The sequence below is a fragment of the Nansenia antarctica genome (assembly GCF_963989245.1).
Source record: "Nansenia antarctica genome assembly, chromosome: 3".
NCBI lineage: Eukaryota > Metazoa > Chordata > Actinopteri > Argentiniformes > Microstomatidae > Nansenia > Nansenia antarctica.
The window spans coordinates 35395184-35417720 of record NC_137688.1 but is presented as its reverse complement, the minus strand read 5'-3'; the positions used below and the strand labels follow the sequence as shown (position 1 = coordinate 35417720).

The window sequence follows — 22537 nt, the reverse complement described above, 5'->3', positions numbered from 1 at the left end:
GATAGATCTGGTCTCTGATAGACCTGGTCTCTGATAGATCTGGTCTCTGTTAGATCTGGTCTCTGTTAGATCTGGTCTCTGGTAGATCTGGTCTCTGTTAGATCTGGTCTCTGTTAGATCTGGTCTCTGTTAGATCTGGTCTCTGGTAGATCTGGTCTCTGGTAGACCTGGTCTCTGATAGACCTGGTCTCTGATAGATCTGGTCTCTGATAAACCTGGTCTCTGGTAGACCTAGCCTCTGGTAGACCTGGTCTCTGATAGATCTGGTCTCTGGTAGATCTGGTCTCTGATAGATCTGGTCTCTGATAAACCTGGTCTCTGGTAGACCTGGCCTCTGGTAGACCTGGTCTCTGATAGATCTGGTCTCTGTTAGATCTGGTCTCTGATAAACCTGGTCTCTGATAGATCTGGTCTCTGATAGACCTGGTCTCTGGTAGACCTGGTCTCTGATAGACCTGGTCTCTGATAGACCTAGCCTCTGAAAGACCTGGCATGGTAGCTTGCCGCCATTGGTGTGTGAATGTATGTGTGAATGAGAGGCCATTGTAAAGCCGCTATATACAGTAAGTGCAGTCCATTTACCCATCGTGGAGAAGGAGCACTCTGGTAAAGCATGAATAGATGTCTCCCAGTAAAGCATGAATAGATGTCTCCCAGTAAAGCATGAATAGATGTCTCCCAGTAAAGAAGTCTCACATTAATGAATCTTTCCAAGCCTGAATGAAGCTCATCATTTATGACAGCAGCTGGTGAAACAAGTTGGCAACCAATCAAATTGTTCAGACTTTTATTCTGAAAAATGTAAATAAATGTAATCAATGACACACTCACTAGTCAAAATATGACTTGATGATTGGGTGAGTAATCCCCATTACTCCCTACTTCACTATAACACTACTTTACACTGTTAGCAGGCTCACTACACTACAAGCTTTGTTAGTTGACTAGCGAGTGTGTCATTCAGAATCATTTCCAACAACGTCAACATTTATGTTCCCGTATTCACCAGCTGCTGTCACATTTCACCATGTACGGATAACCTAAACCAAAGTTGAAGCACCCTGAACCACACCCAAAAAAAAAAACACTGTCCTCCTCACTCAGGTCCAGGCAGAGATCAAGAGGACGTGGACCCGCTGGAACATGGTGTTCTACTGGAAGGTTCCGTCTCCCGCGTGCTCCAGCTACCGCAACAGTTCCGTCCTCACCACCTTCAACCAGAGGCTGGACACCAGCGGTGGTCAGCCCCAGCCGCCCGCCGTCTTGTCCAGTCGGGTGTACCTGGGCAGGAGCCATGGCCGTAGCGTCAGCATGCACGCGGTCCTGCCCGGCTACGTGTTCAACGGCTCGGACCCCGACAGCCGGCCGCCGTCCATCCCGGAAGAGGCCGACGATAGGGCCGAGCAGGTGGATGACATCACCCTCCGGGAGTCCGTCCCTGTGCTGCACACCGGGAGCACCGCTAGCACAGGGGAGGACGTGGAGGAGACCCTGTAGACTGGATTGAGAGAAAGAGAGGGGGAGAGAGTGGGGGGGCAGAGAGAGAGAGAAGGGGGGCAGAGATGGGGGCAGAGAGAGAGAGAGAGAGAGGGAGAGAGAGAGAGCGAGAGGGAGAGAGAAAGAGAGGGAGAGCGGGTGGGGGAGTGAGAGACAGAGGCAGTAAGAGGGGGAGAGAGAGAGGGAGAGAGAGTGAGAGAGAGAGAGAGAGAGAGAGAGAGAGAGAGAGAGAGAGAGAGAGAGAGAGAGAGAGAGAGAGAGAGAGAGAGAGGGCAGAAGAGGCTGTGTCTCCTTCATTTATCAGCCCATTCCACGCTCAACTCTCCTAGGGGCTATCTACTTCTACTTACTTCATTTGAGTGTTTACTTGTGTGTGTTGTTTACTGGTGACTGTCAGAAGTGTTACCATGTGACTGTCAGGAGTGTTACCATGTGACTGTCAGGAGTGTTACCTGTCAGGAGTGTTACCATGTGACTGTCAGAAGTGTTACCATGTTACCTGTCAGGAGTGTTACCTGTCAGCAGTGTTACCTGTCAGGAGTGTTACCATGTGACTGTCAGGAGTGTTACCATGTGACTGTCAGGAGTGTTACCTGTCAGCAGTGTTACCTGTCAGGAGTGTTACCATGTGACTGTCAGGAGTGTTACCATGTGACTGTCAGGAGTGTTACCTGTCAGCAGTGTTACCTGTCAGGAGTGTTACCTGTCAGCAGTGTTACCTGTCAGCAGTGTTACCTGTCAGGAGTGTTACCTGTCAGCAGTGTTACCTGTCAGGAGTGTTACCTGTCAGGAGTGTTACCTGTCAGCAGTGTTACCTGTCAGCAGTGTTACCTGTCAGGAGTGTTACCTGTCAGCAGTGTTACCTGTCAGGAGTGTTACCTGTCAGCAGTGTTACCTGTCAGCAGTGTTACCTGTCAGCAGTGTTACCTGTCAGGAGTGTTACCTGTCAGGAGTGTTACCTGTCAGGAGTGTTACCTGTCAGGAGTGTTACCTGTCAGCAGTGTTACCTGTCAGGAGTGTTACCTGTCAGGAGTGTTACCTGTGTTACCTTACCTGTGGAGGGAAAAGAACATTCTCCCTCCCTCCCTGGATCATGACCACCTGTGAGGTTTATAGAGACGTTGACATGGGTCCTGTTGTTTCTATTCGCTTCACCTACATGGTTGTTTGTTTTCGACTTTGGACTGTTGGTTACTGTTTATCTCTGAATGTGGTATCTAGACAATCAAACTTTTCTGTGGCTATGCTGTCCCTTTGATCAGTCGGGTATTACATCAACGCCGCTAAAGGAAAATCTAGGCTTTTCTCGCGAGACTAATCCAAAATAATCCTGGATTTTCCTTTAGCAACGTTGATGAAACACTCCCCAGGTATGCTGTTTGTAGACAAAAACAACTGTTTCATCCTGTTAAAAGAGACTGTTCAGTATTTTAAAACGTGTACCTGTTTTTTCTGGTTGGTGGTGTCGTATATTTCTGTAGTATGTATGATCTATGTATGAATATGTAGTATGTTTTGAACACACACACATACCAGGGCATGCGGGGACATGATGCCCTCTAACGGTGAGGGTTCTATGGCAACCAGATGACCAACAGAGACCTTTGGGGGTTGGGCAGGGACACACATGCACGCTGGCCCCTCCCCTCTGGAGGGGAACGGGGAGAGAGACACAGAGAGCGCTCTCTTCCCACCCGAGGTCCATGGAGAACGCATGTAATGTATGAATCTGCCTGTAACTGATTAAATTGTCTTAAACTAACTGTTCTTTGATTCATAATCAATAAGAATACACGACAGTAATGGCGAGCAAGCAACGGAGATAATATAACTTAATTTACAGTATTTTGCAAGCTTCAATCTAACGAAGAAGGTAGATTTTCTGCAGAGATCGCTCTCTAGTCGATTGGTGTGTTTAAAATAGGCTGTAAATCTCAGATAAGTTATAGTCAAAAGAATCTGTGTAACGGTAATCTTGTTGGAATAGAAGCAAACTTTTCATAATCTTTGATGGGTGGGTGGTGAGAGCCGGACTTGGAAGCCCGTTTTTTGTAAAATATAGTGTTTGATGGTAAGGTTTGTTTGTACGGTATTGGAATATCGTGTGTGTCTGTGTAAAATTCGGTGAGGTTGTGTTTATGTGTTGGAGTGTGGGTGGACTGAGTAGTCTGTTTTATATTGTAGCAGTGGAGAACATGTGAGGCTCTTTTGTCTGTTTGGAAGGACGCCATTGTGTAAGCGGCCATTTGCAGTGTACTTTCAGCGGAGTTTAGACGCCATTTGCATTTAGACGCCATTTGCAGTGTGTCAGAGAGTCTATTCTTAGACGCCATTTTTCTTTGTCCTTGAGAAAGGACACACACAGAGGCCATCTTTATGAGGGAAACGTGAACGTAGAATATTTGAATGAGATAAATAATAATTTAGAGATAGAAAGATAGTGAATTGATCATTGGGGTATTTTAAAGTAGTTTAAAGTTTAAGCAATGTTATGTTGTAAAGATTGATCTGGGAGTCCACAGCGGGTTTTTCCCCCAGAAGGACAAAGACTAGCCCCTCCTTCCCCTGCTCCATTTTTACACGGAGGCGCTGGCGCATGCGCAATCGATACGCAAGTCGGTTACTTGGCGCCGCCTGCTGGACGAAATACGACAATACATTTTAAAACACTAAATCCTCAGGGAGATACAGCTGAGGTCGATGAAACAGTCCGATACATTAATAAATAGATGGTTATAAATGATTGTAATGTATTACATTAATTTAATTAATTACAAATTGATTGAATTAATTATTCAGATCATTTTATTTCTCTGTTTTCACAAAACTTTGATCAATTGTTTTGTGACAATCTAATGATATGTTGATAATAGCTAATTGACTTCACAGGTTTACATCAATGAAGTGTCAATGAATAATTCTAACTAATCATTCATTCTTTTCCAAATAACAAGTCGATTTCTTTACAGGTTATAATTAATATTTGTAATTTACATCTTTTATTTTAGTTAGGTCATTTCCACAGTGTTTGATTAAGGAATAGCAGAATAGTACATATTTGATAGTTGAGCAGTAAAAGGGTTTTTGTGGATCGGTGAATACTTAGGTGTTGATCAGCCTTTGTGATTTAATAATTGTGTTGACCAGAACTGTAATTAGTATTGAATGAGTAATCAAGTGACACATATTCATAAACAATTAGGAAACACATTTAAGTATAAAGTACTTACACAGCTATTAGATTTAAGTTAATACTGCACTGACATACACAAGAGGCAAGTCTGTTATTCTGAAGTTGCAGGGTTTTTGTGAGGATGGTTAATACAGTTATATTGGACTAGCATTTGTTTAGCAAACAAGACAAAATAAGGTGGGTTGTAAGAAGCGTACACCTTATCTAATATAGAATATTGTCAGCATATTGAGCAAAGTAGAATGGGGTCGAATTCCACGAAGCTGTTAAAAGATATTAGTGAACATCGTGGAATGTTGGCTACGTTATCCCCTATGGCTGTAGTGGAAAAAATGAATCCTCTTGTTAGGGAAATTAGCAAAATGTCTACGAAATGGAATAGCCGTTGGGCATACATTGAACAGCCGTGGCCGAAGGAGGGCAGCATTAATTTACAATTAATTGCAACATTGGAGATACTTATCAATGGGCACAAAGCACATCAAAGAGGAAAGATTAGATCAGAGAAACGCAAGTTAGAGTTAGCTATTTTAGATCTATTTAAGGTAGAGGGACAGAAAATAGCTCAGATGGAACCGGAAAAGAAAAAAGAATTGGCCAGGACACTGGAACAGAAACTGAACATTTCATCCCTAGACCTGTGTTCTGCCCCCAGTCCCCCTCCATATGCTAAGGCACTGGAGGATCATTCCCAGAAGAAGAAGAAGGAGCCAAGGGGAAAAGGGGACGACAGGAGTGACGAGGAAGATGACAGCGAAGATGGCAGTGCAGACTCAAGTGATGACGACAATGCAGATGGAGGCTACAACGCGCAGGTCAGGAAGATGATAGCCACAGCCGAAAGGAAAGGTGGGAGAAGACGCCCGGAGAAAGAGGGAGATTGTCACCGAATGTCATCAAATACATTAAAGAACTGTCCAGTGCTGATTCGGGGTAACAAGATGGAATATCATCCGTGGCATCATACAGATTTGTCTGAAGTGATCGAGAAACTCCCAGTTCTTCAAGAGGGAGGACATTCGTGGACGCGAGAGGTCGACGTGATACTGACAGGAACGCAGGCCGCGATGGGAGACCTGAAAAGACTCTTAGCTTTTATTGCAGGATTGGATACAATGCAGGAAATATTGATGAAGGCAGGACTTCATAGATATATCAATACATCAGTTTATGATCCAGAGCTCTTCGCAGCAAACAGAGGCAGGCTGTGGAAAGCAATCAGAGAGACCTACCCTACTCACATTCACCCAGACAATATCATTGTGAAGCCACTGGGGGGGGATGAGAATCCCAGGGGTTATATTGCCCGTATGCACTCTCAATGGAGAAGTGTGACAGGGAAAGACGCTGAAGATAACCCCTTAGAAAAATCCATAATCAGGGAAAAAATACAAGAAGGGCTTCCTACCCCAGTTAAGGATAAGCTAGCAGAAGTGGTGGGGCTACGACACATGAACAAAGCTGTTTATATAGACCACGTAGCTCATCAAGTTGAGTTATATCGAAAGAACATTCAGATACAGAAGGCACGAGACGAAGAATCCCTCAGAATATTGACTCATTTGCAATTGACTGAAAGCGAGAGGAACATAGAGGGAGTGCAGGCTTTAGCCCCACAGCAACAGCCACCTGGAGTGCAGACTGCTACTTACCAGTCCTACCCACAGGGGCCACAAGGGGGGTATCCATACCCACAAGGGCCACCAGGGGTGCAAGCGGTTCCATACCAGATGTACACACAGCCTGGCCAAGGACCACCACCAGGGGGATGGACAGCAGCAGGGAAGGAGATGCTAGAACCATGCCAATGCGACCAGAATGGACATCTAGCCTGTGCCTGCTGCAACAGGCCCCAGGGGGGCGCAGGGGGGAGCCAAGGAGGAGGATATTGGCCCCCTACTACACCTGCTCCAGGAGTGATGAACCCTTACGGAGGCCCAGCAGCTGGCCTATAGGGGTGCCCGGAAGATCCGAGTGGGAGGTGCCAGCTGGTGGTGACACAGAAGCCTGAAGGCGCCACGCACCTCCCTATGTCTAGAGAATATGTGAAGACAATCGGATTTGAGGGAATTAAACAGCTGATTCCTACAACTGAGCTTGTAGACTTAGAGTACAAGGGACAGAGAGCAACTCTGTCAACACTTGTGTCAGAACACACGCCAACAGGGCTGCTAGGGAGAGATGCTCTATGCCAATTGAACTGTACAGTAAAATGCACACCTAACGGCTGTCAGGTGACGGTGCCATCCGGTGTTCAGATTCCATCGACAGCCAGAGTGATTAAGCATAGAACAGACCTACAAGCTTTGCCTTTAAAGGGAGCTGATATAGAATATTGGGTTGATGGGTCTTGTTACGGGGTAGGAGAAACGTTGTGCGCTGGGTATTCCTTAGTTAAAGCACAGAATTCAAAGTTTATTGTAGAACAGGCTGAGGCAGTTCCTCAGCCTTGCTCGGCTCAGTTGGCTGAATTGATTGCCCTCACAGAAGCATGCAACTTGGGAACCGGACGGAGAGTGACAGTGTACACCGACTCTGCCTATGCACATAATGTTTGTCATTTTAATGGAGCTGTATGGAGGGGGCGGGGTTTTAAGAGAACTGATGGTACGCCTATACAGCATCACGCACAGATCATGAAGCTGTTACAAGCCATGATGAAGCCAAAGGAATTAGCTATAGTGAAGTGTGCCACACACAGGTCTGACTCATCACATGTCACACAAGGTAACAGGGCTGCAGAGGATGCAGCCAAAGCCATTACAGGAGCAGACAAGGCAGGTAAAGGTCTTCTGGTCACACATGAAAAGCAATTACAGGGCATGGTCACACTTGAGGATTTATTGATGTTACAGAGTAGAGTAACTACGTTAGACAAGAGCGTTTGGCTAGCAAGGGGGGCAAGTCAGGATGACACAGGTCTATGGAGGAATCATGAGGGGTTGGTTGTAGCACCCTCAGATTTATTAGGCATGTTAATACAGGAAGCTCATGGATTAGCACATGTGGCTAGGGGGGAGGTGAGACGCAAGATCACCAAGAAATATGGGTTTTGGAGTCCATATTTGATGGAACAGATTGACCATGCTTTAGGTCAATGTGGGGTCTGTTGGAGAAACAACATCAGAGTGGGTACACCAGTGGTGTCTGGGCATATCCCTACCCCAATAGGGCCACGGGTGGTGGACAGGGGGGTGGATGTACAGAGTAGGCAGGATGTTGTGCCAACAGGTGCCGAGGTCCCCAGAGAACCTGAGAAGGAGGAGCTACGAGGAGATGCTGTGGTGTTGCCAGAGCCAGTGGCAATGCCAGTGTTACAGCCAGTGACATTACCGGCAGTGCCTGAAACCGAGGGGACAGTGGAAAGCTGTCCAGATGCCAATGAACCAGAAACCAACGAAGCAGAGAGTGCTGACAGTCTGGAGGTCCAGCCTGGGAGTGTCCAAAGCCTGGACACCTGTGCTACTGGGGATGCTGGCGAGTGCCTGCACCATGCTTCAGATGATGCTGAGGGCGACTCCCCAGACCTTGATCAGCGTGGGAGGGGACCAGGCGGTTGCCTGAACCTCAATGACACTGACGGACGACGACCAGTTAGGAAAAGATTAAAGACTATGAATAGGGTAGTGAAGCAGCAGATCAAAGGGAACGACGGGAATGGACAGCAGATGATAGCATGGCTGGAAACGGTCTTAGGGGCATGGGAAACTTATTTTGCCAAGATAGGAGCACCTATTATAGCAGACATGATTTTTGACTTTCTTAGGAGGCAGGGCCTCATTGACTGTTTTTGGAAAATCAGTCACTCAGTCCACGTTAATGAACTTTTCAGAAGACTAGTCCTCACCTGAGGTGAAGATCTATGCATTAATGCATTCCCTTTGTCCTATGCTTACTGTTGGAAAATTATGTGTTATGATAACTGAATGTCATTATTTGTGTATTGTTTGTTTATTTCTATATCGTATGTGATTGATGTCAGTTGAGAAGTGATGTAGTGGTTATGCAAAGATAGGAAAGAGGTTCTGTTCCTAGCGCAACGAAAATGGAAGCTGCTGACTATGAAAGTGTTATCAATCTGAGACAGCGGTAAAGGCTGTTCTCCAACTGGGTACAAGTGCTAGTAACCTCTGACCCTGACGCTTCAAGGACAAAGAAAACATCGGTCGTTGGAAGTTTCTGTATTGATTTGTGCATGATGAACTGTGTTTAGTTTAATTGTGATTGTTATTTTCAAAATTCTTTTTATTATTGGTTGTTTTTTATTTTTTGTTTATGATATCTTTGGTTCCTAATACTGGTCCTGGGTTGGTCTGTGTTATTGTGCTTCTTGTGTTGTGTGTTGGTGTAGTTTTTCTGTCTGTTGTTGTTTATTTTTTAATTTTTAATTTTATTTGGAAAAAAAAAAAAAAATTTTTTTTTTTTTTTTGGGGATGTTTTGTGGGGTTTTGTGTTTTTGTTTTTGTTTTATGGTAGTTTAGTTTCGGAACACCCTCTGGGTGGTCCGAGGGGGGATGTGTCGTATATTTCTGTAGTATGTATGATCTATGTATGAATATGTAGTATGTTTTGAACACACACACATACCAGGGCATGCGGGGACATGATGCCCTCTAACGGTGAGGGTTCTATGGCAACCAGATGACCAACAGAGACCTTTGGGGGTTGGGCAGGGACACACATGCACGCTGGCCCCTCCCCTCTGGAGGGGAACGGGGAGAGAGACACAGAGAGCGCTCTCTTCCCACCCGAGGTCCATGGAGAACGCATGTAATGTATGAATCTGCCTGTAACTGATTAAATTGTCTTAAACTAACTGTTCTTTGATTCATAATCAATAAGAATACACGACAGTGGCACATTAGTCAGCTATTTCTAGAATATGCATTAGTCGGACTACAGCACTTTTCTCAGCATGATGCTATACAAGGCCAATTAATAACCTTTAAAAAATAAAATAAATAAATGAATCCATTACCATTCACACTCCCCATTACGATCTTTTAATAGTCTCTGGTTGCCTTGGTTACCTCTGTGTGAAGTGGTGGGGGCTTTCAATTAAAGATAATAGATATGGGTCACACTTTATTTTAAATGATTAACACATAGGTGCTAATTCGTAGTTTAACGACTATGTCTGTAATTGTTAAACCTCTAATTTCCGGGTCTGATTGGTCATTGTTTAGTTTGTACAAATTATTATCTGTGGACTGAATCACGGTTTCACCTCATTCTGACACTCAATTCGTGTTTATCAGCACTGCAGGACAATTTCACCCTCCCTTTTGGCTCGCGGACCGTGGCTTGGCCTCAGTGGAGTCCGTCAACACGTACAGACTGCACGGCTCTCGAAGGGGACCCATTTTCACTCATCGGCGCCAATTCACACTTAATTGAAGCGGCGGAGTGGACAAAAAGCATGTCATGTCTGTATTTGACAGAGTACACAAAGGGAGCCCTGCCAGCACTGCTTGTATGCTACATTTTTAATCAGTTTTTGGATGAGATTTTTTGAAACAATTCCAAACTGAATCATGATGACACTGTATAGTGCACTACAAGTATCACATCCCATGCCATTTTGTTGAACTATTGCCCTCCTGTAGCTTTTAAAACAAATAAGAAAAAAGTCTAAATGGAGGTACATAATTAAAACAACTCATGATCAATTTGATCAAATGATCTGAAGCACTGGCCGGGGTCCAGGTCCTGTTTAATACAAAACCACTCTAGGATCCTGAAAGCATCATAATAGTTGTTGTTTGTGTTTGCCAGTACTTGAGTGGATCATAAATTATGCAGAATGGGATCAGCAGCTCTCAAATTATTTATTTATTCATTTAATCATTTTTCCATTTTCTCCGTAAAACTTTTAATTGAATTTCTAGACCTTTGCTCGTCATTGAGCTTATTGCGCTGTGCAAGCAATATTGATTTAAAGGGGCAATCTGTGATTCACACAATTAACAAAGCAGAACAGCTCAGGGTTGGAGAAATGTAACCACTCCCTACCAACGGTGCTATGGATGCAAGGACTGGCCATCCATGAGATCAAATTGAACGTGTTAACCATGTTTTGAAGCTATACAGTGTTTGTTTACAATGGACTAAAACAAGCTTATTGGGGGGGGGGGGGGGGGGTTCTGATGGGGTAAGATAGTTTATCTCAGTCCAGGAGGCATCAATACATAATTTCCTTTAAGAATCAATGGCTGTATACCATTAATTTAAACATCTAAGATGGATGTACCAATCCTAGATTGCCCCTTTAAAATTGCAGACGGCAAGTTTTAATCATTCAAATATTGCCAAGTGACCCTGTTGCGATTCAGCAGTGTTATTGACTGGCAGAAGATCAATCATTACCTGATACCATCTCTAACACGTCAGAAATCCCATCACAAAGACAGAGGCTCGGTCTGACAACTTTTGGCATTGCGTTTTATTACCGTATGTACTCTAAAATCTCTGATGGACAATAACGCAGTGAGAATTTTTCGGTGATTATAAAAACTACGCTGATGTCGAGAATAAATCAAAAATGTCCATGTTCTTTGTGAAGTGAAGTGAAACTTTATTTATATAGCGCCTTTCGTACATGAATGCAATTCAAAGCGCTTTACAATAGAAACAATGATTGAAAACAAGATTACAGAATCGAACAATGATTGAAAACAAGATTACAGAGATGGGGGGGGGGGGGACGACGACACACGAGACATCAGGAAGGGAGGGGAGGGAGGGGTTACATCTTTGCTTCTAAACAAGCATGCATGTCAATAACACTAATAATAACTTGTATAACTACATCAAGCTTACACTAATAATAACTTGTATAACTTGTATAACATCTACTTTGCAAGCTTACATACTAATAATAACTTTGCGTACTAAACAAGCATACATGTCAATAACACAATAATAGCACATTACTGCCTTGTATAACCATCTACTTTGCTTACACTAAATAAGCATACCATGAAATCACACATGTATCACATTGTGATAATGAGCTGTACTTGTTACTTAATTAAAACCACACTGCCAAAGCACATTCTATTCTGACACACAGCCGGAAGCAAGGAGCCAGCTGAAATCTCATCCTGTTTGCTTGTTAGGGTGTTAGTAATAAATCATGTACTGATATTGGTATATGTACACCAACACTAGCTTAACCTTGGGCATGTTTCAGGTTAGGTGGTTCCTAACTAAGGAAAACTCAGGCCTTGCTTAATTGACAGGATAGACCCTCATAACAACAACAACAACAACAACAACAACAACATCATCATCAACAACAACTACAACATCCTTTATGATGCCTCAAAATGGTGTGGCACCCGGAGGTGAGCCAGTTCAGAACAAACCTGCAGACTGAGATCTGCCATCGCCACCTTGTTTTTAACTTGGCTGGTCAGATTCATCCGGAGCCAAAGGGCTGCTTTTGGAAAAGCTCCTTCCCCCGTTTAGTTTAGTTTATTAGTTTAGTTTATTAGTTTATTATATAGAGGACAATCCAAATACATTAACCATATAAAATACAGTAAAAAAGGCAGCGTCAGCCTAGTCGGCAAATTTTCAGCTGAAGTCCCCGGCCAGTTGCAACATGGCATCCTGAAAAGTAACGTCATTAATTAAAATAAAACATTTCAATATTCTAAGAACACGTGGCTGAGACAAGGTACCCCAACATCACACTTGACAAAAAACACAAGTAAGCAAGCTGAGGTGATTGCAAGTGGCTGCAACAAACACTAACAGCGCATAGGGGACAGGGACACATGAAGTCATAGCAAAAACATAGAAGCACACACAAGGCAGAGCATGTTTACAAACCACACCACATACACACTTACGTTCATGTGGAGATGGTGGGATTGCCTTGGGTGGAAGGCCACAGTGGAGCTCATCGTAGGAGGGCCTCACCCAGCTTCTCGTGGATGACCTCCTTTCTTGGCCAATGACTGCAAAATTGCTCCCAGTGAGTGGGCCAGCGCCTTGCATGGCAGATTGCCGCCATTGGTGTGTGAATGTGTGTGTGAATGGGTGAATGAGAGGCCGTTGTAAAGCGCTTTGGAGCAGCTTTGGAGCAGCAAAAAAGGCGCTATATAAGTGCAGTCCATTTACCATTTACCATTTACCATGACTGGGTTATTGTACTGGGTTAGCACACGGTGCCCCTAGACACAGGTACTTGGAGGAAGGAACCTCTTCAGCTAAACAACTCTAGAGATGGGTGACTAAGATAAGATAAGATTCAACTTTGTTGTCATTGAACAGAGCACAATTACTGAGACAATAAAACGTCATTCGTGCCCACGTCTCCCTCCCAGGGAGAACAGAGCTCTGGGCTCTGGGTCAGCCATCTTTGGCACTACTGGAGGAGTTAGGGCTTAATTGCCTTGCTCAAGGACACAACAGCAGTGGTGCATTTTAGATATGATGCCAGCAACCCTCCAGTCACCAGATCACATCCGGCTCCCTCCTGGGGTGGAGATCGAACCAGCGACCTACCGATTGCTGGCCGGCCTCTCTAACCCCTAGGCTATCTGCCTCTCTAACCCCTAGGCTACCTGCAGCCGAATGAAAGAAAATACTCCAGGAGTTTTGTTGCTAATTCTTTCCGTACAACTTTGGCGATAAAAGTGTTGACTGTATGGTTCCTGATATAATATAATTTGTTACCGTGACTCTCTCTGACCAATCAGGTAATTCCCTGACTTTTTCTCTTCTATATTTATATTTTGAGGACCCGTTTTCAGCTCATTGTTTTCAGCTCATTGTGAAATGATCCTGAAGAGCTGTAGGCTCTCTCTAACATGGCCGGTGGTCTGTCTGATCTGGTCATCGGCAGGCCTGTATAGGATCACACGTACAGACCAGTAGATCACAGCAAGGTGTTTCCTTTCCTGATTCACCACCCCAGGTACCATCCCTCTGCTCACGACCAAAAGCATTCCTATGAGCAGTGACAGGAGAACATACAACCCCCTGGCAACTCAGTCAAATGAATGATGCATGCGGTAATGAGAGGAATCTGAATAGCACCGGTGGAGGACAATGGGGAATTCTAACACGCACACACACACACACACACGCGCGCGCGTGCACACGCACGTACGCACACACACACACACACACACACACACACACACACACACACACACACACACACACACACACACACATACACCCTCCTTACACTTTGATCTTAATAATCTAAAGGGTATTGTCAATGGAACAAATGAAGCAAATCAAGCTTCGATTTACTTTTTCAGAGGAACCAGGCTCTCAATAGTGTGATATAATTATGTATTTCTGTATTATGTATTTATGTATGCAACCTCTGATGATCACTGTGAATACATTGCTTAAAAAGGTCACACATACTGGGAAATAATAATAACCACTGATTCACATTATTCTGGGTTCGCACTTCGCACCCACCCCTGTCATTATGCACTGTATCATTGTCTGTTCCAAAATGCGTTTTTGCACTCTTATCTCGAGCACAATGCTCTACACTGTAGAGAGAGTACAAGAACGCATTTAGGAACAAAGCCCCTGTGTCGTGCTGTGCAAATATGAGAGAGAGAGAGAGTTTACAGTTTGCAGTTTTAACACACCTATAGGGAATGGTACACATAGGGTGATTTGGGGGGGGGGGGTGAGGGGAAAGAAGGCAGCCCCCCAGGAGGCCAAGCAAGGCAGCCCCACAGGGACAGAAGGCAGCTCCCCTGGTTGCGAAACCAGCCCTCCAGAAGGCCAAGGCAGCCTTTCTGATAACCTCAGAGGTTAAAGGCCAAACCCAGGCCAAACCCAGGCCAAACCCAGTCTGCTGCAGGTGGAGCAGCGGAGAGCTGAGGCTGAGGAGAGGAGCAGGGCGGAGGTGGAGTCTCTGAAGGAGCAGGGCGGAGGTGGAGGTGGAGTCTCTGAAGAGAGACCTGGTCACCCGTCACCATCAGCTGTGGCTCTTCGAGACCAAAGCTGCAGCAGCTGGAGTTCTAGAGGAAGGAGCAGCTGGATGGCCAGAAGTGTCAGAAGGAGGACCAGGTCCAGATAGAGGACCAGGTCCAGATAGAGGTGCAGGTCCAGGTAGAGGTGCAGGTCCAGATAGAGGTCCAGGTCCAGATAGAGGTCCAGGTCCAGATAGAGGTCCAGGTCCAGATAGAGGTCCAGGTCCAGATAGAGGTGCAGGTCCAGATAGAGGTGCAGGTCCAGATAGAGGACCAGGTCCAGATAGAGGTCCAGCTCCAGATAGAGGTCCAGGTCCAGATAGAGGACCAGGTCCAGATAGAGGTCCAGGTCCAGATAGAGGACCAGGTCCAGATAGAGGACCAGGTCCAGATAGAGGTCCAGGTCCAGATAGAGGTGCAGGTCCAGATAGAGGTCCAGGTCCAGATAGAGGTCCAGGTCCAGATAGAGGTCCAGGTCCAGATAGAGGTCCAGGTCCAGATAGAGGTCCAGGTCCAGATAGAGGTCCAGCTCCAGATAGAGGTCCAGGTCCAGATAGAGGTCCAGGTCCAGATAGAGGTCCAGGTCCAGATAGAGGTCCAGGTCCAGGTCCAGATAGAGGTGCAGCTCCAAATTGGGGTCCAGGTCCAGATAGAGGTCCAGCTCCAGATAGAGGTCCACACACACACATACTCTCTCTCTCTTTCCAGCATTACTTTAATAAAGGCATGTTAATAAAATAATCTGAGACTTTGTGATTTCATTACAAATGTTTATTATTAGTAATTTATTAGTAATATAGTTATTGTATATCTCTGCAACAGTATCAGCTGACAGAGAGATCATCTCAGACAAAGCCTAGACATCAAGGTCTACAGAGAGCCAACAGTCTGGCTGAGGTTCTGAAGTTACAGTTGAGTCTCTGTCTAAATTCAGATCAGGCTTCATGTCCTGCAGAGGGGAAGTGAGAGTGTCTGTAAACATCTTTGGTTTTCTTAGTTGGAACCTTTCTGTTTTCGGTGCTTGGTCTTGGTGCCATGGTGCAACTCCAAAATGTCTGCCGATCTCATTTTGCTGTTTTATGTAATGGATTGTAAAGTAATTGCAATTATGTCAATTGTAAAGCGGCCATACATTTACTGTTGTCATGTCAACATGTGTAGAACTGCATGAAATGTGTTTTCAAAATGTATTTATTGTTGTGGGGGAGGACACACAGACCCGCTTAAAAAAATACCATCCGCAAACGTGAACCCCACGCTCCGCCTATGCCCCTTAAAAGGGAAGTAAGAATTAAGAATACCTGCTACCTGTTGTGCTGACTGATGAGCTTGTGAAAGGTACATATTGACCCCCATTTCTTTTTTTTATTTTCTTTTTTTTGAATTTTGTGTATATGTATGTATATATTCAGATTCAGATAACGTTTATTGCCATTATGCATACACATATAGGAATTTGCTTTGGCGTTACAGTAAGTGCATTAATATGCATATATAGTGTATATATGTGTACGCGTATGTATGTATGTGTATGGGTATATGTATATATGATGTGTAATTTATGTTTGTTTGTCTCTTGTATGTGGGTATTGTGGAGGTTTGTTTTGTTGATTCAATGTAGTGTTATATGTATTGTGTATCTAAATCTAATAATACAATAAAAAAAAATATTTAAAAAAAAAAGAATACCTGCTACAAACGTATCTGCACACAAAGGCTGCTTAGGTCGGCTTCCAGCACTCAGAAATGCTTGAGACTCACAGGTATTAGGTAGCCAGCCAATGAGACACACACACACACACACACACACACACACACACACACACACACACACACACACACACACACACACACACAAATTGCAGAGTTAGACACCCAGACAATTAAAACAGAAGGCCAGGGTCTTGGCAGGTGTAATCACAGTCAGAGGCGCCCCGTCCATAGAGGCAACCAAGGCAATTGCTTGGGGCCACCAAACAAAAAGGGCCTCCAAATTTTTTTTTATTTTTTTTTCCAGATGGGAGTGTTACATTAGTTTTCTTAAGATAGGATAATACATAAATCTGTTCAATGGGCATTTGCCAAAGTAGCCTACTGTTAATCAGTATTTATCCTGTATAGAATAGAATAGAATAGACTTTATTGTCGTTGTACAGTTGCCTATACAATGAAATTGTAGTGGCTCTTCCGAAGGTGCAAAAAAACAGAAAACATATTCACAAACATATACACATATAAGATAAACATTTATGAACATGTCTTATGTCTACTGTTCAGTGTCTACTGTATGGTGTATATGAAGATGTTATGACGTTTTATCATGAAAATAATGAACAGCAAGCTAGATCCAAAACTAGGGCCGGTGGAGGAGGGCAATTGTCACATTGGACAGACTACCAAAACAGAAAAATAAAGTATCTTAACGACAGCAAAAGTGATGGATGTCAGAAATACATTACCTGGAGATTCAATAAGGTACTTTTATATGACAGGATATGGGTTAGGGTTATATGACACCTGTAGCGAGATAGATAGATAGAGCCAAAAGTAAAAAGTCGCTGAGAGACGCAACCAGGGTCTGGCTGGTAATTGTATGACGCGCCAAACAATCCGCAGAGATGAAAAGTACGTTATATAAATATCATTTACATGCTCCATGTTGCATGTAATTTGTATGCTACTTGTGGTCCAGTATGTCGCAATGTGTACTAGGTGTGCTACTGTACCTGTGGTCATGTACTGTTTTTACTGTTTCTACTGTTTTTACTGTTTTTATGTAATGTGCTTTGCATGTTTTTATGTGCTTTTATTATGTCAAATGTAATTGTTGTATTGTGGCTGTCTTGGCCAGGGCTCCTTTGTAAAAGAGACGCTAGTCTTTCAGACAGTTTTTTTACTTACACACACACGAGCGCGCGCATATGCGCGAACTTCGTAAAACCGTATTATATTTTAGTGTCAGGGAAATAAATACATTTTAAAATGTCCACATCGTCACCCGCCTAAGACCCTTACCAGGGGCCTCCATAATGTTGTTTGCTTAGGGCCCCCAAAAGTCTAGGGGCTCCACTGATCACAGTCACAGACAGGCGTGCGCACGCCATGTGTGCATTGTCTCATTGGAATGGAATCGGAATCGAATTCGGCGGTGCGACAAAATCGGGGCCGTGTGCATTGGCCTTTATACTCACAAAACATAAACAATAACCTCAGTCTTTCATTGTTATCAAGGACCCTTGACACATCGATGATTAACACATTATTTATTCAGACAATGATGAGCTGACACTCTCGATAGGAGGAAATGTAACTGGTTACATTTGGGCACTGACTGATGGGGTCCCATGTTGTGCAGTAGGTGCCCTTTTTTTCTTTTCGCCCCTGCCCTTCAAACACCGTGAGTCCGCCACTGCATTTGGGTGTTTACTACAGTGTTACCCTCCGGCTACCCCCTGGCTATCCGAGATATAGAATATGCAGGGTCAAGAACCCTAACCCTAACCCAAGAACAGTGTCATTCTAGTCTGAAGAGCTAACAATCACATTGAGTCTGTGCCATTACAAGACTTGTCTCAAACCAAGATGACAAATATATCATGGAAGCTTCCTGTGAAACAATTACAGAAGTCTCTAAAAACCAGACTAAGGTTTTTCTTCATCAGCTGGTAAACAGTGGCATCGTTTCAGCTAAACCTAGGGAATCATAATCATAATTTGGATGAAAGGGCTAGGAGTCCTCCTCCTCGCCCTGGAAAATGGGATCTTCTATAAAAGCATTTTATGCAATTCATGTTGTGTACGGACCCGGAGAAGCTCAGCAGTGGCAGTGACCATGTCCGGCCACTAGAGGGGGCAGTTGGACTGATAGACAAAGCGAACACAGCGGTCCACCAATGCACCCTCCCAGAAGCCAGATGAGGGAGGGAACAGCATTAGGTTTTGTTCTGAGGAGATCAAGATCTACAGGTATTCTTCTTAGTCATGAATCAAACCGCCCAACTCATCTCTGAGAAAATAGATTTATTATTCAAATATAATTTACACCCATTAACACCCATTAAGTCTGTTAATCAAATCAGCACAAGGAATATGAGTACATGTCAAACGTTAGGATTTCATCTCATAACTCACATAAGGCAGTGCGCTGGCAAGTTCACCTACAAAACCTCATTCAAAAAAAAGTATTGATCTTTTTTTTTTTTTTAAGAGATCAAGGCAGGTAGATAAACCCCTCTGTCCACCACTGAGTTTTGTTCACCAGATACAAACATAGACATCTGTATATACATATGACATCATCAGATTGATTTAGACAACTGCAGCGACATTAACATTTTATCAAACCTCATAGAAATATAATTCTCTATGACCACAAGGTGACGCTGTCTGCCCTTTTGAGAAAAATCACATTGGCTTCAGTAGTCTATCAATGCCTTGCATTCAGTCTATAAAACAATACCTTACATTCACGCAATCACAGCAATTTTGGGATTGTTCAATAGACTGCCACTCTGAAATACTGATATAATGCTAAAATCATATGGATATCCTCAAAATAATCTTTAAAGGTCCACTATGTAGATTTGAGCTTCACTGTAAAACAGTGGTAAATGGCCATCATCAATCGGTAGGGATCAAGGAATGAGATCACATGATAAAAAACGTACATTGAAGAGCGCTGATTGGTCCAAACTAAGCGCTTTCTAAAATCGGATGTACCGTAAATACTGTAATAATGGCCGGGGCCTTTATTTACTGAGCCGTAGAGATCACCAGGCCGTTGTTGGAGGCAGGATTATATTAGAGGATTTACGGTTCATACGTTTTTTACGTTTTTGTCTAAGGTACATGCTTGTCACTTGCAGCATATAAACGTTTTAAAATGTGGAAATAAATGCATCAACGCAAACTAAATGCTTCACTTTTAAAATTAAAACTGTATAATACAAACTTAATTCTGGTTCATCTTTCTATGTCCTTTGCTTTGAAATGTTAGTTTAGCAAGACAGGGTGAAGAACTACTTCCAAAGCTAAAATACAAAACTCTCCATGACTGTGAAAGAGAACAGGCAAAACACTCTCTAAATCTAGGCTGTCATTAAGGCTGTTTTTTCCACTTGTCTTCGAAGGTTGAGACACAAACTATCACAGAGTAATGATATCACTTGTCCAGTGAAAAAGCTCCTGCCATCCCCTGCCCTCCTCTCCCTCCCCTCCCCTCCCCTCCCCTCCCCTCCCCTCCTCTCCCCCCCATCCCCTCCCCTCCCCTCCCCTACCCTCCTCTCCTCTCCTCTCCTCTCCTCTCCTCTCCTCTCCTCTCCTCTCCTCTCCTCTCCTCTCCTCTCCTCTCCTCTCCCCTCCCCTCCCCTCCCCTCCCCTCCTCTCCCCCCCCATCCCCGTCCCTCTCCTCTCCTCCCCTCCCCTCCCCTCCCATCCCCTCTCCTCTCCTCTCCCCTCCCCTCCCCTGATTAGTGTGTTCTATGTGACTGGTCATCGACAAGGGTAGGATGCCTCTCTCTTATTGGATGCCCTCACTTCGCCAGCCTCTTCGCCACGTCCTGATAGGCTAACTCTATCTCCGCGTCCGCGGCGCACGTGTTGGTGAACTCGTCTCGGCTGTACGCGTTGCCGAGGTAACGCCACACCCCCCTCATCTCCGCTGGGATCACGTAGTTCCGGTATCTCTTAGCAACCACCTAGAGGCAGTAGACAAACAACGTTAGTGGTCACTGAAATATGAGAGAGTGTCTAAATGACACCCCATTCCCCATATATAACACACACTATAGTGTATCACTATAGGCTCTGTGTCTTGGGTTAAGGTCCAAGCCTCTGCTCTGCACTTGTACAAGTCAACAGAAAACTAATTAACTCTTATATGCCATCTAGCTGACGCTTTCATCCAAAACAATTTAAATTGTGAGTAAGTGTATGTATACATGTTTTAGTGTGTATTTGGTCGCAGCGGGAATCGAACCCACAACCTAAGCGTTCGTTGTTAGCTCCATGCTCCACCAACTGAGCCACAGAGGACTTGCACAGAGGACTTGCTGGATGGATGCTTGCTGCTCATTGGACTGGGGGAGGTTTACTGTACCTTGAGGACGTGTAGTTTGGGTAGCAGGTTGCAGTCTGCCAGGGTGAGCTCATCTCCATCCATGTACTTCCGGGTGGACCCCCCGTCCTCCACGTCCCGGCCCCCCTGGAGCTCCTCTGGCAGGGGGTTCAGCAGGTACTCGTCCAGCTTGCTCAGGGCTTTGTTGAGGCTTTTCTCTAAATCTGTTAGAAAACACATGCACACACACACGCACGTGCGCACACACACACACACACACACACACACACACACATGTTACACGCACACACACACACACGTTAACACTATACTCACATACACAAACAGACACAGACATTATTTAAATCATACACAAACACACACACACACACACACACACGCACGCACACACACACGTTTATGCTCTATATACTACACACATTCACACATTCATCTACCTGCGTTTTTCTCTGGCTTGGTGTTTTTGATGTAAGCAGAGAACTTGGCAAAGATGTTGTTTCCTGCCGTGTTTGACTCGCGGTTCTTCGCGGCCAGTTTGGGATACCTGAGTCCAGCCAGAGACACACACACCAGCCTTACACCACCAGGTCAACCCAGAGCAAGGCACAACTAACAAAGGCCAGAGCATAGATTATTTATGCTTATTATCTACCGTGATGACTGCTGACGGTGTGTGTGTAGACTTAGTTGGTCTGTGTATGCCTGATGCCTGTTGTGTTTTTGTGTGTACGGTGTGTGTGTATCTGCATGTATGCCCAGTGTGTGTGTGTGTGTGTGTGTGTAGGTTAGGTATCAATAGTGTGTGTGTGTGTGTGTGTGTGTGTGTGTAGGTTAAATATCCATAGCGTATGCGTGCACGTGCGTGTGTGTGTACGTACTTAGGCGGAGCCAGCATGTCCTCCAGGTATTCCTCTATCTTGTTGACATCCGTGCGGACCTCCCCGTCAAAGGTGAGGAAGGGGGGGTGGGTCCCCGGGGCCAGATTATGGAGGTCCGCTGGCTTCCTGGAAGGGAAGTGTTACTGCGTGTGTGTGTGTGTGTGTGTGTGTGTGTGTGTGTGGTGTGCAGTGTGTGTGTGTGTGTGTGTGTGTGTGTGTGTGTGGTGTGCGGTGTGTGTGTGTGTGTGTGTGTGTGTGTGCGGTGTGTGTGTGTGTGTGTGTGTGTGTGTGTGTGTGTGTGTGTGTGTGGAGGGCGGTACCTCTTCAGGTCCACAGTGGTGACATTGAAGACCACTCCCTTCAGCCAGAGGATCATGAAGAGACGCTGTGAAAACGGACAGTTGCCGATACTCTCGCCATCACTCCCCGCCTGGTAACACACACACACACACACACACACACACACACACACACATACACACACACACACACACAATTGACACACCATTGACATTAAAAATCTATTTTTTAAGAGCATTCTTGCCAAGACAGGTGAAGCACAATTAACAGGGTTGCAGACATAAAAAAAAATAAAAAAAATATATAACAATTTACATTGAAAATAGAGAAATTACAGAATCATAAAAATATCAAAAATATTTCATCACAAGTCATCAACATCAGGGATGAAATAGGGGATGAAACAGGCACAATATACAATAAACCAGTCAAAAACAACTACATCCGGATGTGGCTGCCTCTGAGTCATTTAGAGGGACTTTAAAAGCATCCTGTGAGACCACCTCCTGGGCCCAGTTGTCTAAAATCTTTAATCTGGATCAGAATGACCCTGATTCATTTTTGCTATCCAGAATCAGATCTATCTGGCTGATTTTGAGTCGTATGGGGGGAAATCAGCCAGCTCGATCTGATCCTG

At 44.5% G+C, this 22537-nt stretch overlaps 2 protein-coding genes across 2 annotated transcripts in view; one reads left to right on the top strand and one right to left on the bottom strand.

Moving 5' to 3' along the window:
- LOC308154038 (parathyroid hormone 2 receptor-like) overlaps window positions 1-1497 on the top strand; it is a gene marked incomplete at both ends in the record, with an annotated part of 32313 nt that extends 30816 nt beyond the window's left edge. The window contains one exon of the mRNA XM_080527218.1: window positions 1105-1497. Within this exon, the coding sequence (XP_080383344.1) occupies window positions 1105-1497 (393 nt within the window). The remainder of the gene's footprint in view (window positions 1-1104) is intronic.
- An 18680-nt stretch (window positions 1498-20177) lies between these two features.
- Window positions 20178-22537, bottom strand: part of clic5a (chloride intracellular channel 5a) — a gene marked incomplete at both ends in the record, with an annotated part of 5166 nt that continues 2806 nt past the window's right edge. The window contains 5 exons of the mRNA XM_080526815.1: window positions 20178-20342; window positions 20744-20925; window positions 21160-21266; window positions 21601-21726; window positions 21921-22030. Coding sequence (XP_080382941.1) covers window positions 20178-20342; window positions 20744-20925; window positions 21160-21266; window positions 21601-21726; window positions 21921-22030 — 690 coding nt within the window. The remainder of the gene's footprint in view (window positions 20343-20743; window positions 20926-21159; window positions 21267-21600; window positions 21727-21920; window positions 22031-22537) is intronic.